The sequence below is a fragment of the Aythya fuligula genome, chromosome 26 (assembly GCF_009819795.1).
Source record: "Aythya fuligula isolate bAytFul2 chromosome 26, bAytFul2.pri, whole genome shotgun sequence".
Taxonomy (NCBI): Eukaryota; Metazoa; Chordata; class Aves; order Anseriformes; family Anatidae; genus Aythya; species Aythya fuligula.
In genome coordinates, this window is record NC_045584.1 from 4206538 (window position 1) to 4225756 (window position 19219).

General features: G+C 46.1%; 1 protein-coding gene across 3 annotated transcripts in view; it reads right to left on the reverse strand.

The window, feature by feature from the left end:
- The window catches only part of ELAVL1 (ELAV like RNA binding protein 1), a 40579-nt gene extending 23495 nt beyond the window's left edge, over nucleotides 1-17084 (reverse strand). Inside the window, exons 1-2 of one of the 3 annotated variants that reach the window (XM_032203539.1) lie at nucleotides 17000-17084; nucleotides 5872-6055 (exon numbers count right to left, since the gene is read on the reverse strand). In XM_032203539.1, the coding sequence (XP_032059430.1) occupies nucleotides 5872-6043 (172 nt within the window). In that variant the 5' untranslated portion in view covers nucleotides 6044-6055; nucleotides 17000-17084. Of the gene's footprint in view, nucleotides 1-5871; nucleotides 6056-16210; nucleotides 16279-16470; nucleotides 16534-16999 lie in introns of those variants that run through there. The other 2 variants (XM_032203540.1, XM_032203541.1) reach the window with 2 other exon arrangements.
- Nucleotides 17085-19219: the final 2135 nt, after the last annotated feature.

A 19219-nucleotide genomic window follows, 5' to 3' on the forward strand; every position in this document is an offset into this window, starting at 1 on the left:
CAAGATGCTGTGAAGTGAAAAGGATTTGTAAAGTGAACACAGAAAATACCAGCCTGTGGTGTTCATGCACAATTCTGGGCCTGATTTCCTGAGGAAGTCTTAGGGGAAAAAAAATGCCTTGCCCACTTACCGTAAAATCTGATTTCTTTAAAACTTTAGGACAGATTTTGTTCGTCAGTGGTTAGAATGAAAGCCTGACTACTCGATAAGCCATGGCCTGAAAAAAGTCCCCCTTCTCCATTTAAGAATAAACTTTTCTAATGACATTTTGTTCCTGTAAACATTATAGTAGAAAACCCCGCCAAGTGTTCAGAGTCAATACAATCGTAGGTTAAGATGAACTAAATCCTTATTCTGCTTCTCCACTGGAAGAGAATTCAAGTGCTGTAATGTGATGCAGAACAGTAACTCCACATAAAAACATATTAAGAAACATTAGAGTACAATTAAAGATTTTGCAATACGGCTTATTTTTTGTGGTTTGGTGGGGGAAAAGAAGAAAAGCAAACGAATTGAAGATGTCTGCTCTTGAGAAGCGGAATATTTCATACAACGGGGAGCACAGCTAACTTGTGTTGGCCTTGGTGACCCTACGTGCCTACGTAAGGTGAGGAGGGATACTGAGCATGAATATACTTACACCCCTCAATTTCTCCAGAGAGCAAGGATACCAGTAACGTGAAGGCAGCAGAAGTCACCCTCTATTATGCCAGCCCAGATGTAATGCTTACAGAAAACATAACCAAGGTCCCTCCGAATGGCAGCATGCAGTATCAGCTGCTCCTCCCAGCGTTGTACAACCTGCAGACACGCTGTGGGTGGGCTCTATCAAATTTTTAACAGGACTGCCCCCATCACCGAACATCTTGGTACTTCCATAGTGACTGGCCTTCACCTGGACTTGTGCTGAAGATCACCAACCTCAGAGACTGGATTTCAATCCACCCACAGGTCCTTTACATGGTGACACCAGTCCTCCAGCAGCTCTAAGACCATCTCTCCCAGCCAGCCTATGTAAGAGGCACCAGGCACCCCCTGCAGCCCAAGACCTGCTGAGCTGTACCCTCGCTCTGTAGCTCTTTTACAGTCCAGGCCTCTGTAACCTGCAGGGATGGCTGCTCCAGCGACTGCTGGAGAACACACAGCACATCACCCCACTGCCGAGCACACAGGTTGGTCCCAATACAGTCCCTACCCCGATCCATGCTGCTTTATCTGTCTGCAGTGCTCTGGGAGCTGTGCTCCAGGCTGGACCCAACCAGGGGTCGTCTGGAACAAAAGCTCCAACCCTACACCTCTTATCGAGGACAGCTGACAGAGCTCAGAGCTGCTGGAAGCCAAGGTCTCCTCCAGCTGTCCTTCCCTGGCAGCTTCACACATTCAAGTTCCTCAAAGGGTTCCCACCAGTCCTTTGACAACCCACAAAGTTCCCCGAACATTCAGAAGCAGAGCCCAGAAACTGCTGCACCCGCTGCTGCTTCTGCTGTGCTCTGAACACACTTGAAGTCAGGCAGTGTTTGTATTAGGGATATCCCCATACCCTTGCTAGAACTCAGTTATTACCTCCGAGGTAGTTTACATGGCCAACCTGATGATAAAGGAAACCAAGTGAAGCCGACAAAACTAGAAGGGTGTTAACTTCTTAAGTATTTGGCCTATTTATCTGCAAACTGTTTGCACTTCTCATTAAGTTAACCGCTGTTGCTAGGTGTTCTGGAATGTGCACTTAAAGAAATTGCATACCAGTAAATGTGATTAAAAAGCTAGAAAAAAAATCCAGGATAATGATGCATTTCAATTCCACAGTTAACAGCAAAAACTACACAATACCGTAGTTGTTTTCCATGCAAAAGAGAACAATTTCAGCCAAAGAGAATACTTGAACACTTTCCACAAGACAAGAATAATTAAGAGTTCTGTTAGTAGACTGGAAGCCACTGCACTAGCAAAATGAGCAATCTCCCCACCACGTGAGCTGGAGCTACTTACCGCCTTTCAGCATCTGAAGGCTGCTGAATTAAGCCCTCCTCCCCTTTATGCTTTAAAAGCTTAGGGGCACCATTTATTTCTGGTTTAGGTTGCGTATTTTCTATGAAAGGGTCTTCCAGATAAGATCTTATGCAAGGGAAAAGGCAGTGAAAAGATGCATGCACATCAGTTCCTATAATTCCAGCTATCAAGTGATTGTTTTGATCCTATAAGCAACAGGTCACGTACACTTGCAGTCCAAGTGAGCTAAGATGACAGTATTCTTTGAGAGGGACTTGATTTCTGTACGCAATCGTGACAAGTCATCACAAAATGTCCCATCTACTCCACATTTTTCAGCAGTGATGGAGTGCTACCTTCATCCTTTATTGCTGCTGATCGAGGTCAACATCAGTGAGCTCCATCAGACCTCAAACTTGCAGAAGCAAACGGATTGCCACGAGGAAGCCCACTGTTTCCTTCCAGTGTCTGCACAGAGGTGGCCGCATTTTGGTAGCTGATTGGTATGGAGTTTCTGGCACACTCTTAAGGATTACGTCGTGTATTTCCTCCAGTAGGAATCTTATTTCCTCCTCAAGCAGTTTAAGAGATGTGAGGGATGGAATAAGAAGCCTCAAGAACCTGGATGCCTCCCTCTCCTAACCAGACAGAGGTGTACACAGCAAAATTGTTACCAGATACTCAGAGGAGGGTCACAAGTGCTACAAGCACTAAACAGATCCCACAGGGATCTGCACATTGCTGGGCAGGAGATCAGTACGAGCACAAGTTTGGGACCAGGATGTCTGAAGTCAGTGCTAGAGGGCTCCAGTATCGTCAGTGCAGAAAGATCAGACAAACCCCAGCACTTTTTTCCTTGCTCGCGGCCTCATGAGCCAGAACCACACACAGGGTGGTCTTCAGCTGAACGGAGCCAATGGCTACTCACAAGCCTCAGCAATAAATAAAAAAGGCCAGGAGACACAACAAAGATGAAAAGTAAAATCTCAGACTTGACACTGTGCAATACCATATTGAGAAGTGACCTTCTAATGTTTCCCTGGGGCTCCCAGCTGGTGCTAGTCTTGAAACCTGACAAAGAACAATATCCAACATGAGTTCTACAGACATCTTTGTATGAAAATCCTGGACGATCACAATTAATACAAGTACAGTGAGCAAGAGAGCTACAGTCCAAGATTTGCTTGTTGCACCTGAGAGTAGAGATGCTGATTACTGACTGGCTCTTCGTAACTTAAGCAAAGCCACGTCTGGAAATGCTGAGGAATTCAGCACACAAACTGGAGGACGTAGACACCAGCACCTTATCTCACCAGCATGATCAGGAGGAGCTGAAACTGCAATGGGAGCCTTGCACCCTGTCTAACGTTCATCTACTGTGCACAAACATCTCTTTACTGCCACTGCAGAAATAAAATAAGAAGTTATGGCTTGAACAACAAAGCAAGCGTATAGTCATACTTTTGCCAACTCCTATAAGCCACGTGTACACAGTGCAGGAAATTCATAGTAAGGGATGTAAATTGACACTACAATTTACTGTAGTAAATTTACTACATTTACTATTTTAGTAAATTTACTGCTACTTTCAATTCCTTTGGTGTTTATCAACAGCAAAGTAAAGGATAAAAATTGTAGCAATTTCAAAGAGTTACTCTTAATTTTATAAAGACAACCTCATGCATAAAAAAAGAAGTGTTATCAAACATTGATTTTAATTCTACAAATACAGCCAATAAAGCAACTAAACCGATTTAAAACTTTGCCATGAAAAGAGAGGTTACCTCCCTCCTGTCCTGCCCACACAGCTCCACTGCCTCTTATGTGCCAATATTACAATTTATCTGCCCTCAGAGAAAACAGAGCCATGGAGCTAAACAGATTTTGCTGCAGTTCTGATTTCCTGCTTGTCTACCATGAGTCTCAGTGGGGTCCATACAAATGCAATTGCTGGCATGAGGAAAGCAGAACTCTGCTGCAAGACTGCTCTTTTCAGGGGCTGATTGGTAGAGTTTTACAACACAGATATATACAGATTGTAAGGCAAACATGAAGGGGAAAAAAAAAAAAAAAAAGTGAAGTGGTATCTTTAGAAGGTTCCTGAAGAAGCTGATTCTTATTCACTGGTATTCTAAAACAATCAACAAGCATGAAGATGACCTGGAATTGTGGCTAACAGCGTTGCACGTGAATGAAAAATTAGGGAGGCAACAAAAGAAGTGGCCTAACTAACATAAGCCATGCAGACTTAAACACTTTCAATCACTTTAAAGAGTGAAGGTTTTGTATGCAAGCACTCAAGGACTGCATGCAAACTAAGACTTACTTCTGATTCTTTGAGGGTTGTTAAGAAAAACCTGAAGCACAGGAGCACCTATTTTGGTCTTTAACTTGGAACTTGACAGAGATGGGTAATTTAAAGTTAACAAGACTTTACCAGAGTAAGGGAACAGTCTTAAATAAACTCTGAGACTTCAGCTAACATGCTTTGCTTCCCATTTAAAATATCCTCACAACCCATACAGAAGATTTTGCATTTATTTAAAAGCCTGTGGTGTGGTGTGGATTACCTATGTCATTTAGTGAATGACTTGCTATCAGTAAAACAAATGGTCTTATTTCCTTGCAAAAGTAGCCTCCAAAGCAAACCTCTACGTCTAAGCATTGCAAACTGTATGACAACACCTAGGCTAAGTACTTGGATAGCTCAGTATTCAAATAAAACACTATTTTGTGGAACTATTTCATGACAAATTTACTCATACAGTCCATAAGTACAGATTTTGGTAGGGCACTATCACATGAAGCTAGGTCTCGAGATTTCTTTCAGGTGAGAAGACAGACATTGGAGAAGCCATGCTGAAAGTACATTCTAAGGTTTTCGTTATTCAGTTCTCATTTCTACTATGAAACATATAAAATAATGTCAGTTAGAATAACACAACGAATTTTCACGCATTTTATCAGCTTTCTTGCAGTTTTTACGGTGAAGTAGTTTCAGGCTTGTTTGGCATGAGTTAAATAACAATTTAAATCAGTACTGCTAGAATCTGAAATACAAGATTGAGCACATGCAGCAGAAAATTCCGTAAGGCAGTCATCTGCGTGCCAAGAACAAACAAGCATGCACAACTAGTGAGCAGCACAAATACTTTTATTTACAGCAATAATGATTGTTATCTCCCACTAAATTAAAGATTCCGTGAATTCTGAGCGAGAATAACCAGAATTTGTAAACAAAGATTTTAACAGGACAAGGATTAAAACATCCTGACAGAGCAGATAAAAAACTCCTGCAAGTAAACAGATCCAGCTTATGAAACCAGCTGCTCTGCCAGCACTTGTCTGTTTCTAAGTAAACATATTTCACAAACTAAATATTTCATTCCTCGTTTTTTTCTAAAGCTACTACTAACAATCCTATTTAAAGAACTTAAGAGTTAAACTCCTGAAGAATGATAAGGCCTACAACAATTTCAGGCGCATACCACACATCTTTTTACTGATTAAAATAGAATCAATTTACTTGCATATTTTTTTCTGATATGCAAGGAAGTAAATTAGTGCCAAAAAAGCTCAGACTGTAGGAAAAGTGAGTAAGTTAGGGACCAAGTTCAGCCTGCAGATATGCATACTGATGCTGAAACGTAGGAATTTTATTGTAACCTTTAACCTTTTACAAAAACCTATGGATTTAGCCTGAAGTATCCTAAATAAGACTAGATAGTGAGTGTTATGCATAACATCACTCTAGTTGTATGTCTTCACATCAGTAGTTACACACACTTGCAAAAATTAGATACTCTACATTAAATTGCTTTCAGGCATTTGGTTGAGCACTTTACCACAAAGTTAAAAAAACACATTATTTTTATATTATACCTGCAACTTTGTCCCGAATAAGTTTTGCAGATTCGACTTCGCCAATACTGCTAAATAGACTCCGCAACTCATCTTGCGTCATGTTCTGAGGGAGGTAGTTCACAATTAAATTTGTTCTACCAATATCATCCCTGCAATCTTCAGCCATGTGATCTTCATAACCATTAGACATTTTATAATATATCTGCAAAGAGAAAAATCACAAATAAGTTCCAAAACTTTGTTTGAATAAGCCAAACTTTCTCCACCTGAAATAAGCTTGAATGTTTTAGAAAACTGACAACAAGCAACTGTTTCAACTGTACATATTTTTTTCACTTGTAAAACAAAACATTTTCTGTTGAAAACCCCAGAACAATTCATTCTTTCAAGTTAGCAAGCATGGCATTTTAGAAAACCACGTACCATTAAAGAGCTCAAGTCTTTTTTTTTTTTTTTAATGTAGACAGAAAGCACTGTGACAGATTTTGTACACATTCCTGCAAACAGCAAAGCACTCACAACAGTTAATAATCAGGTTCCCCATTTCAGAGCACTTGACTTGACAGAATTAAAACCGCTAACCTTAATTCCAGCTTTCTGCCCAAAACTCTTACACAGAAACGAACAGCAGCCAGACCCACTAGATGCAGTTCAGCATTTCAGCCACCGGCCGTTTGTCTTCTAGATGTTTTCTCCTTTACACACATTTTAAGACACTTATTATTAAATGGCTGTCTTTTGGTGAGCACTTAATTGCACACATGAAACAGACTCATCTGTACCGGAACATTAACTCCAGTGCATGCTGTGTATTTCATAGTTTCTATTTTTGCACCTTTTTAAAGAAAGCCTTGAAAAAACACCCTGACATCCCATCCCATGAAGACAGCCCCTGCCTTACTCAGCCATCAGCAGGGGCTGGAGGCTGAAGTTTCGGATCCACAGAACATCTACAGCTCCAACTCCCAACAGAACCCAGCTGCTCGTTCTTCACGGCCTGCCAAAATACTAGACATTTAAAAGTGCTTTTGCAGCTGCTTTGAAAAATTCAAAATCAGGATACTTAAGCCGTATTCCTGGAGCAGAAAAAAGGTGATGCCTGGCAGATTCGGGAAGCCCAGACAGGCACGTTCATGCTGGAAGCCACTGGCACCAGGAAGCTTGGTCGCCCGACGGTTCTAGACTCGGGTTCTCAGCCATTTTTTCATCCCCTCTGCCTGAGAGCGCTGCACAATTCTTGCTCCAAAACAATGTAGTTTTGGTTAACAGCTCTTAAGAACAGACAGCACGTGGAATTCTAAAACTGCTCGAAACCCGTGGTGAATTCAGGGCTTCCTGATGCTCGGCTCAGCGCTCCTCTTTCAGGGCAGCCCCATTTGTGCGTTCTGCCACAGAATCCAAACATCCAGACCCAGCAGCAGCACACAGACGTCAAGATACACCACACAGTTGCCATAATGCTGAAGTATGAACATGCTTCCAGTCCAGACTCCGCTAATAAGGGCGATATGGATTTTACAATAAAGGCATTTAGTCCAAGTGCTCGCTACAGGAGCACCATTAGCAAAATACCAACGCCAAATTAGCAGCACTTGCTTGGCTAATAGCCTCTGCTCGCTATACTCCGTTTTCCACCTCTGAAAATTCAGATTTATACCACAGTGTTTCCAGAATGTAAGTAAATGAATGCTACACCAAGAGATCCAAGCGTTAAGCATAGCAGTTCGTTAATGTCCAAAAGAAACAGTGAGCAGCCAGCCCGATGACAAATCTAAGCACCAGGAACTCGGCAGCAGCCTCACGACTGTAGCTCCCTCCTGAAGAATTAGCGCAAATCTTCCAAGTTCAACACAAAATCTGCCGCTCACCAGAACTCACAGCGCTACTGCAGAGAAATTCATCACCACAGGCTCAAAGATGAGCTTTGTATTGACTTAATAGAGCCGCAATGTGCTCAGTTGGCCAAAAGAACCACACAAGATGCTGTACAAAAGCAACTGCTTCCTTGAGAACCCAGCTGACAAGGTCGTCTGAGGCAAGCATCCCCTCCATAGCACTCACATTACCCAAGGAACAGCCAACCCCACCTGAAAGGGACATTTTACGACATGAAGCACCGGCTCAGCGGATGCAAAAGCTCCTGGCCCGTCCTGGTGCAGTGAGTCAGCAAGCCTCGCAGCACCACGTGTCAGTGCCGGCCGTGTTTGCCAACTTAGTTAGGTATTAAGCTGGGCTAGAAGCGCTCATATGAACGCACACGCTTCTCAGGTAAGGTGACTTAACGCTGCCACACAGCCATGGATTTATTAGTGGCTCGCAGATTGCAGTGAAGCTCCAGCCCCTGCTCGCTAAGGGCCTGAGCAGCCACGACGCGCTGTTTTGTTTCACGCATCGTGGCCTGCTGAAGTTCAACCACGTCCAGCACCCGCACTGCTGCTGTCAGCTCGATGGAGAATCATGGAGAATCAGAAAGAGGCAAAAATCCCAAATTCAGATCGGGAATACTATCTTTAGGGAGGGATTCCCAGTCCCTTCTCCAATAGCTGTTAAGTCATGTCTGGCATTTATTTCATGCTTTCTTCTTATCAAAGTCAGGCTATTTAATGGTAAAAAACAGAGTGCACCGTTTTTAGAATAAACGGCTATTAAAGTTATGTTAATTTGAGATTTAACACAATATACACTGAAATTGAGTCCCTGCTTTTTCGCAGTACAGTTTGAAGCAACCTGACAGCCGGCAGCTCGGAAACTCACCGCCCACCCCGCTGATCAGCCTTCTGCCCCCAGGGCTGTGTGAGCAAGGGCAGCCCCTCTGCCCACAGCACGACCCAGCCCTATCACTAAAGCTGTGGAAAACTGCACCAGGAGGGAAGCATTTCTTCTGTGTCAGCAATTTTAATCTGCTTTCCTCACAAGATAAACAGCAGAGCTAATGCCAGAGGATAGGAGAGCAGGAGGAGAGCTGTAAAGCTAAAGGCAGGGGAAGAGCCTCCCCCCTTCCGATGATTTCTAGCCGTCCGGTTGTCTCAGCTGTACTGTGAAATTATATCATTACATACAGGTTCCCTTCCTGCTCTGCCAGAACTGCCTGAGCACAAGCCCCAAAACCAGTTTCCTATTCTGCTAAATGACACTCCAACACCTGACCCTTCTTCGCCCAACACAGGAGCTATAAAACCACATGACTTCAGTGCTTTCAAAATTGTTGTAATGGGAGGCAACTTTGTTTGCCTTCGTCCTGCCCGAAATTCAAGCCCTAGGCACACAACACACCAACAGGTTGAATATGAAAGCGAAACACTACAGGTAAGAGTATTTAATAAGTAAAGAAGCAGAGATGAGATTTTTCTAGCTTTGAGTATGAAGGTTCAGCGTTTCCTTCACACCCCACCAAATCTGCCCGAGATACAACAAATCCTTCCTGCTGCCAAGATTCTCCTCCCGACAAGTTTACGAAGTTGCTGCATTTGGAAATCATTAAAATACACAGCAACTTAAATCTACCTTCCTTTTCCTCCCAGGTACCTGCTGCCTACAGCAGGAGGCACCCCAGTCAGATACCGAGCAGAGGGAACTCCCCAGCACACCACGGTGGCAAGCTACCAGGCTCTGGCACTAAGCAAAACTCACAGGAGTTTGGCAACTGGCTATCAACTTTAAATCATTTTACCACTGCCTGCAATCCTTAGCAGCTATGTGCCCTGTGATAAACACGGCGTACCCAGAGCATTGTCGATTCAGAAGCAGTAAGGCCTGGGAAGGAAGCCTTCCATCTGCTGCTCCTTAGACATCAGAAAAAAAAACTTCCGGGAAGCCCTTGCATAAAGGCCTGGCAAATGTTTTTGTGGGATACCAAGAACAAAACATGCAGAAGTGATAACGGCATAGTAGAGAGGAGGAGAAGGAGCAGAGGGCTGATGAGATGCTCCTTCCTTCCTAACCTCTCACCAAATACCTCCTGGCCATCCTGGAAGCCAGCTGGAAATTGCTCCCTGCGCTGGCGGTGAACAGATCTCATGTCAGTGTGAATACAAACAGCCCCTGAAGAATTATTTACCTTTGCATACTGAAAAGAATTCCCAAAAAGCCATATAAAATGGTCGGTGTGGAGGAAGTGAGAAATGCTACGTCAGAAATCAAGTTTTTAATTCCGCTCCCACTGAAGAAGAAATTTTTCTTTGTTTCTTCTCACATTGAGAAAAGAAACACAGGCAACCTCCCAACGTTCCTTATTCAAAGCAAGAACAATCAAGTAATGTCAACAGAGATGTAAGATTAGAACCAGGCCCAGAGCCCAACCTCAGCCTGTAACCATTACCTGATGGTTGTCAGTCCTTGTTGACACAAGCCAGAAGCGTGAACGCGCTTACGCTCTCAGCTGTGGGACGGGGAAGGAAAGAAGGCTTACCTCAGGAAGGATCTTCAGGCTTACCAGTTCCCCTTGGGAAGGCTACCTGTGGTGAGACTGCCAAGGCACCCAGCAGCCTTCCCTAAAAACACCTTCAGTTCCATGCCCCCCCCCAAAAGGAAACTGTAAGACTAAGTTCCACCGTAATGGAGTTCCTAAATTTATTTATTTAATTAAAATCTGTGTAAAATAACGCAGCCTTATAAATGCTTGTTTTCCCTCAAATTTAGGAGGTCAAGGTTGCAACAGGAGCCATATGCACCATGTCTTAATCTTCCTTTAATTTTGGATGTGCTCAAATTCACATAGCCCAGCACTTCATTATCTGCTTCAAAGACTGCTCATTCATCCACAGCCAGGTCTGCCTTCTCATGACCAGACTGAAAAGCTCTCCAGCATATTCTTTTTTTTTTTTTTCCTGGAAACATTGCAATGACCCTGACGATCACCTTCTCAAAGGTGCAGAAGATCCCAGAAGGTTTAAAAGAAAAGTGACACAAATAGCTCTGGCAACAGACCAAGAGCAGCTTTTTCCAAATGGAACTCGGTGTCTGCATCGCAAATCCTGTGATTCAGAGCTATTAAGTCTTTCACTGCAAGATGTTTGCTAAGAAGGCAGTCCTACAAGGAAGGCCTACGTAGGAATATTCTCAAGATGCCTGATCCTGAAGATGCACAGTTGAGAGGCTCGCTGTACCTTCCCCTTGTCTATGGGTCTGCAAAGGCGTTCAACGATCACTGGGCTCACAAACCTGAATGCAGACACCTCTACAGATTACAGATGATAACGTGAATGTTATTAGGTACTGCAGAACATCGGAAGACCTAAAATTCTCCCCTGAGCAATGAGTTCTGTGCTCCTTCACGCCAGCAGCTGGCACTTTCATTAAATCCAGGCAGCAAGCCTTATCACTCCAGCAACCGAGCAATTCTCACTCCCACAACGTAGCTCTCCAGAAAGCGAAGGCTGTGCAGCACTGCAGGTGCACAGGTGAGAGCTAACAGCAGCGGTGCTGAACCCAAGGTCAGAGCTCTTTGAACATACTCGTCTCTGATATCAGAAGCACGAAGGCTACACCAGGATCTGACACTTGGCCAAAGGGAGCCAGGCAAACGCAGTACAGTACCGGGGCACAGGGTTCGTGGCACCTTCCCTAGGTAACTGGGAATGGATCCCATCAGGCACAGCAGTTCCCAAAACACACCTGAAAGACACTCAGATCCAAGGGTGCTGACACAGGTCCCTGACCCAACACCTCAGCCCAGCAGGTACAGTGCAGCAGAGAAGTCAGGCCCTTGCTGGGGTTAACACTGGTGCCTGCACCAAGACGAACGGTGCTGGCAGAGGTCTGATGGTCGGCTGTCTTGAGAGCTCAGACTTCAGTCTCAAGGGTTTATTCTTAAATATACTGATTGACTTCAAGGATCTTGAACGGGTGCTTCCAGAAGAACTTTAGGGCTATACAAAGAGACTTCCCCATGTTTCTTCAGCTCATGGATGGTATTCGTTGCCTTACCTCCCCCCTGTAAGCCATGGGTGACTCAGATGCAGATAACAAACTCAGCTATCTGGCTAGACACTGCTCTACCACTCAATTTTGAAGCCACTGAACTGTCTTCCTTGGAGATCGCACCCGAAATAGAACAAAAAGGACACTACTATGTCAATGAAAGTGCCAAACAAATCCAATAGAAAAACTCCACCAGGCCTACATGCCTCCAGAAAAAAAAAAAAAAAAAAAAGTTTTCAATGCTCCACAGCCAGAATACCTCTCCCCATTTCTTGATCTAGATCCTTTGGTTTTATGAATACCAAAGATTCTTTACCCGCAATCTCCAAGAAACCCTTTTCTACTCTCTACACAAATTCCTCTCCTATCCCCAAGAGCTCTCCACACTGCACCCCACACGGACACCTGAGCGCGTCAGTGGCAGCGCAGCGCCAGGCCAGCGCCGTTCCACCTGCCTGGTGTTCACACGCTATTACTCCAAACAGCTGAGGACTTCAGCCTTGACTCAACACCAAAAGCCAAGGCCCAAGCTTCTCTCTTCAATTCAAGAAGAAAACGTGGGGAAAAAGCTTCAATTTAACCTGGTAACTAAACACAAAAGATTACCCCAGTACGTGCGTGTACAATACAGGTCACGCTCCAAAATCTCTCTTAAGTCTTTTATCAGATTATTTTAATATACTTGCAAAGACGGGTGATGAATTTTCTTACAAATAAATTCATTTAGATATGGAGTAGAGCACCCACATTTGAGAGATGCCCAATGCCGTTACCCAAACAAGCCCACGGCCAGGAAGGAGGAACGTGGACGTCACATCTTGCCTGCAGTGCTCCGGCCGACTGGCAGCTACCGCATTTCCTGAGCACGAGTCCTGCACTTCCTTGGAACTGCCATTTTCCTGAACCTCAAGGCACAGCGTTTGAGAGCACATGGGAACTCAAAAGCAGAAAGCGAGGTGTCCGTCCTTCCCACAAACCGTGCTGTTACCCTATTTCTCTTTCTTGTCCACGGTGCTCCCCACTGCGTAGCTGTCTCTGAATTCCTCTCCCTCATGGCTAATGCTTCAAACTGGCAAACAGGACAAATTTAAATTTTGTTTTCAGTTTGAATTACTCGGCATTTGTACTTCATTTCTCTTCTCCCCAGAAGAAAACCCACACAGCCTACTGAGATATGCTAGCACAGCTCACTTTTTTTTTTTTTTAAAAAAGAAAGTTTGCCTTTTAACCTATCCAGGAAGGTTCTTTTACACTGAAACTCTGAGTGTTAAGCCACATAAATTGAACTTGTCGGGGTATCTTCCTTTTGTTCCTTTCACACTAACATGTAAGCTCTTTTTGTTAATCTGGCAATTGAACTGCGTCGGCTTGCCAGTCCTGCAGACTCCTCACTGTTAATAGATCTCTTTTACTGATTTCTCACCCCCTTCACGATCTTGGAATGAAGACACTTCCTCCCCCCTCTTAGCTTGACTGTTTTTAAAATTCCAACATTTTTCTCAGTTCTGACAAAATATTCTCTCTACACAAGCTGAAGTGGCTATTACCAAAATCTATTACTGCATTTCAACAGATTTCATTTCCATTTGCTCTATCAATGGTTTCTAGTACAACATATTTTAAGCTCTTTTTTGCAAGTTTGGACATACACTTATATTATTACAAGTGTATTACTAGGTAACAAATTCCAACTATCGTAATTTAAATATTAAAAAAATAGTTCTGCATATTCTTTGACAATCAGATTTGCCTAAAAAAAAACTTTTAAGTTTTTTTATTCATGTCCATACACTGACTGTTAAATGTTTTTGGCAGTGCTTTGAGTGACATCCAGAGACGTACGCATTTGAGGACAAAAAATAAGCTGCATTCTTCTGAGGAGTGACCTCATTTTGCCACCAATCTGATGAACTAACTCAATTCACAGGAGTAAAATTAATCATAGTTAGGATGCTGTCAGAAATCAGATAAGGACTGGCCATAATTACCACTCTCTGCTGCTTTAACATGAAAGGGAGGACTGGGGCCTCCCGACATCATCTCTGCTTGATATGTACAAACAAGGGCCAGTTGGAAATTGTGCAGCTCAGATATGAAACAACTGCAGCTCGATCTGAGAGTTCCCCGTCTTTCAAGGTTAACAGTAAGCCTTGTCAGAGAGAGCAGGCTCAGAGCTCTGCTCAGGGCTTCACGTCAACACCTTCCGCGGCTGTTGTGTCACTGGGACAGAGATGCTGACAGTCAACATAACGCAGTTCTTCAGCAGGGAAGACTCAGCTGGACAACTTTTTCCAGCTGAGATGATCTTACCTGTTTACTACAAACATAGGAAAAAATAAAAATATGCTGCCATCTTCCTTGTTACAGATGCTGCCACGTTGTTTGACTGTCCAAAAACCATCTAGAGACAAAAACTGTGCTGGAGAGAAAACATTCGTGAACAACTCCTTCCCTATGCACAGGACATTTGCAGTAGGTGAGGGGAGGACATAAAAACTACAGATTCCAGACGCATTTTGAGAACAGCTGTCCCCCACACTGATCCATCCTTGGATTAGCAGCTGGTACTTTCACTTTGATGGGATAGGATGGCAAATGAAGTACCAAGAGGAGGAGATGGCATCCTGCTGGCTCACCAGCACAACACAAGCAGCTGGAAATCCATCTCTGAAGGCTTGATGAGACACCAGAACTCGCTGCTGCACTCCTACAAGGCAGCAATGGAAGCAGTGGGCGAGAGGAACATTGTAATTTATACTTACTATGCCACTGCTACTAACACGGAAAAACAAACAAAAAAAGCAAAAATCACATACACAAAGAATGTCTGCCTTCTAAGCATAGTTTATTTCCACCCTACGCCCCAAAAAAACAACCAAAAGAAGCTTACAGTCTATTTTTGCACACATCACCTACATAAAACAATGTTGTATAATCACATGGATCATTTAGGCCAGCAGTTTGAAGCTTGCAGGTGCCTAGATCACAGAGCCGCACATCAAAAAGTAGAAGTGCCCTTACCCATTCTAAGCAGAAGGCAGAATTTAACACCTCTCCTATGCTGGGACTACATCACTCTTCCTAAACGTTTACATCGATGGGAATCTCCCACAGCTGCCTTCCGTGCTTTAGAGAAAGTACTTGGAAGCACAAAAAGAGCAGCTCCTCTGAGCATCTCTTTCTCAAGTCTGTAAATACAGCAGGCTTGAGTTTTCTGCAACTGAATCTGCCATCCTTACAGGTGGCTGATCCACAATACACATACTCTGTGCAACATCTAATAATGTTTTACTGTTAGCTTTTTGTTTTGTTTTGTTTGTTTGTTTTTTTGTCGTTGTTGTTTTACAATTTAACATTTTACTGTTCACAGAGTGCTCGTAACAAATAAGAAGCGTGGCAGAGACCAGTGCTTCAGGAAAGAAAACAGGCAGGCGTAACAGCTTATAAAAAAAATGGATTCGGAAAACATAATGATATGCCCCGATGGGTCAAGACAAGGAGTTTTTCCAGGGGGAAAAAGTGTCAGAACATGCACGAACCAGCAAAGATAAAAAGTACTTGAATTAAGGGCTCCGATCCCATTTCATGGTAAGCTAATGTCAGCACCGAACACTGGCTGCAGTCAACAGAAGTGATTAAAGCTCAGAAAGATGCCCCACACAACATTTGCACTTCCCTTTAGCCTGCTCAGTACTAGCACTGCTCCCACAAACCTGGCACTGCCTAAGACAGCTCACATAGCAAAGCCACATATAACCACCTTTATCTGGTGCTGCAGAACCACTCACGCCAGGGCTGAATAAGTTAAGGCCGTAAACTCACTAAGCAATATATTTAACCCCAGTATCAGCTTAAGACTTCCTGCTCTTATTCCAACCGAACCAAGTGCTGAGCCTGCTGCTGGGGCAGGTCAGAGTTCTGTACGTCAGGAGCATCGAACACTACGGATCATCAAACCACAGACTCATCCACATCATTGTACAAATAAATACAGTTATACTGCTTCAGAACAGAAACTAGGCCGGTCACAGAGCAATGGATCATGCTGCAGACTCAAGCTCAGGAACCTAGACTTTATCATGCAAAACAGATGTACACCCGGAGATACTGGGAATCTAAGGAAGCACATCGATCACATGAGCTTGATAAAGTCTTTGGAACAGATGCAGGGCCCCAGTTTTACAGAGAGATACATGAGCCTGTGAACTGTTCACAAAGACCTGGAAAGGCAAGTGCTTAAAAACATGAGTACACGGGAACAGTCCTTGAACTCGAAAAGGTAAGAGCAGAGCAATACGAGCAGTCAATATCCACTTTCATGGCATACCAGGAAAAAGGAACAGAAACGCAGAGACCCTGAGAAGTAACCGGTTATGCCAAGAAAACCAACCACAATTTGTAATCGCGACGAATCTCCACCTTCCCCACTTCTTCCCACCTTTGTTGTTCCACAGCTGCCCCATCGCGCGGGCTACAGGAGCCAAGCAGCCGCGCTCTGTGCCACCAGCTCCGCTTCCTTCCTCAGCACGCCTCGGCCCAAGGCCCCTGCCTGGCTCCCGGCAGTGCCCCCCCGCTCCCCAGCGCTTCGTACCGCGTCCCCCAGCACCCCCTGCCCCACGAACCGCTCCCCCGGGGCCGCCCCTTCCCCCTTTCTCCGAGGCCTCCCCTCCGCCCGTTCCTCCCCCGCCGCGCTCCTGCCTCTTCCCAGCGCCGCAGCGCGGGGCAGCCTCCCCCGGCGCTAACAATAGCGGGCCGCTGCTCCGGCCCCGACTTCTTCCGGCCCCGAGAGCTCCCCGCGGCCTCCCCCAGCGGCTCGGCGCCGAGAGCCGCCCCCCGGGAACCCCCCCCACTCCCCCCCGCTCGGCGGGGCCGCGCCGCTCGCGGCCGAGGTGGGAGACGGAACCCCCTGAGGGGAGGTTGTGGGGGGGGGGGGGGGGCTCAGCCCAGCCCAGCCGCAGCCCCGGGGCCGGCTCCCCCCGCGGCGGCCCCGCGGCCCTCCCGCTCCTCCCCCGCCGGCCGCAGCCCCGCGCCCCCCCGCGGCCGGGCCCCTCCCTGCCTCCCGCAGGCCTCAGCTCTCCCCCTGCAGGCCCAGGCCTCGCCGCCGCGGCCTTCTCCTCCCCGCCGCCCCGCGCCCTCTCCCGACCGGGCCCTGCCCGCTCCGCTCTCTCCGCCGAACCCTCCCCCGGGAACCCCGCGGCCGCTGCCCCGCGGCCGAGCCCGGCCTCACCTGCGGGGCTCGGCAGGGCCGTGCAGCGGCGGGGTAACGGCTCCGCAGCGCGCACAACGAGAGCCGCTCGCAGCGCCGCCGGCCACGCCCCCCTGCGAGCCGCCAAGTCCCGCCCGCCGAGCCCCGTTGGCTGCCTGGCGCACGTGCCCCGCCTCTCATTGGCTCGTTGGGACGTCCGTCAAGAGCTCGGCCGGGGGCGGCCGCTCGCGGCGGGCTATGGCGGGGGGGGGGGGGCGCTACGCGTGAGGCGGCCGCGGCCTGCGGCGGGGAGCGGGGCCTGGGGCCCGGCCGGCTGTGGCGGGGGGTGCGGGCCGGTGGGCACCCGGGGGTTCCCCTTCGAACGCGGTTCCGGGGTTGGGGGGTTCCAGGAAGCCTCCTTGGGCGGTGGGCAGGGGGCTCGGCCCGCTCCGATTGGAGCCTGAGGGGAGCGGCCGGGCGGTGGGGCCGCGGGAAGGCGGCGGGGCCCCGCGGGGATGGCTCCGGAAAGGGCCGGGAGCGGAGCTGGGCCGCGGCCTGCTGGGCTGGGGCCTTCGGAGGCAGAGCGGGGAGCCAGGGGCAGAAAATGGGCCTAGGAGCTGAAATGGGCCTAGGAGCAGCGAGGGGGGCTTGTCCCCGCTGTGGTCTGGGGACGAGGCCATCCGCACTGCTCATGTCCACGGGGAAGCGCAAGGGCTTGAGTAGAAGCTCCAGCAGGACAGCCCCAGGCGCTGTGGTGCTTGTGGTCAGCTGAAGGCTTCCGCCGCACGGACGTGGGGAGCCAGCTGTAGCGCAGACACATGGGAGAGCCTCGCTGAGCAGGAGCACAAAGGAGCGTTTGTGAGCAGCTCGGATGTGAGCTGTTCCTGTGCAAGTGAAATGCTAGTGATGATCTGCAGCAGGAGCTACGATGGTCAGCTCTTTCCCATGCTCTAAGTCCTGCAGTGGCCTTAGGGGCCCCACTTGTCACATATTTTCCATCCATCCACTGCCAGTGTATTTTTGATAGGAAAGGGCATCCCTTTCTATCTACCCTTTTCTGCTGTGCTGGAGTCTGTAAGTGTAAAATTTGACCATTCTGCAGGAAACAAATGTCTTTTGTCAGTAACACAGCATTGTGCAATAAGATCCGTAGTACAAAGCAGTATATTTTGTGTGTGACATACTTGTAAGCTTGCAAGACTTAGTAAATCCTGTATACATGTCAAGATACTTGGCTTTGGCCAAAAAAAATTTCAAAAAGTAACATCAGAACATTGCTACATTAAAATAGGTGATGTTATTTGCCATTCATAGACAACTCATAATTTGAGCTTTATTTAGTTGAGTAGTATAACTAAAAAACATGTTAATGAGCCTTTTCCAGTGTAAGAGCAATAATATCCACCTGGAGGACAGAAACTTGCAATATAGCAGCAAAGCCTGAGTAGAAAAGTAATAATTACACTGGGACACATGGAAATTTACATAATAAAAAGGCAAATATCTTTTCTCCACCTACCTTCACTTGGCCTCTGCAAGGCCCCTTATAGTAAATTCCCAACAGTGTTGTACTGATGGTATCTGTTTTATCTGCCCAGAAATCCATTTCAGATTGGATTTCACTTTCAAGTGGTCTTGTTATATTGGCCTCTATATATAGGCTCCTCATCTTCCATACAGTATGACCTGAACAGCACAGTATCAAACAGAAGGTAACACTCAGCATCAAGAGTCCATCAAGGAGGTTAGTGACTAAATGATGTTAGAGACATTGCCATTTTCTTTTTTTTTTTTTTCTTTTTCGTAGCTTTCAGTGCCAGATGGGGAATCCTCACATGTAAACTCCAAGCCTGACAGGTCTGGAAATATCCTTCAAGGCCCCATAAAACATTAAAGATGTTTGTACATCTGTTATTTGCTCATGCTGCTATGTATGCCAGCCACAATATCTCAATTTTGTCATTCACATCAACGGCAGCTTTCAGTTACTGCAAATTATATATTTTTTCTTCTATCACACAGGTTTTAATTAAGCAAACTCATTCTTGGGCCTAAGATGGATCTCAGATCTCTAAAAAATAGGGCCATGGACACAAGACGTTGCTGCACAGAGCTTTGATGCCTCTATTTCACAACAGCACATTTCAATCTCATCATTTGATTTATCAATATAAACATTTTGTTATTAAAACTGTGATGACAATTAGAAGGTGTTATCCCACTAAACTGTAAGCCAGTTTTAAAGGAATTATCTCATTTTAC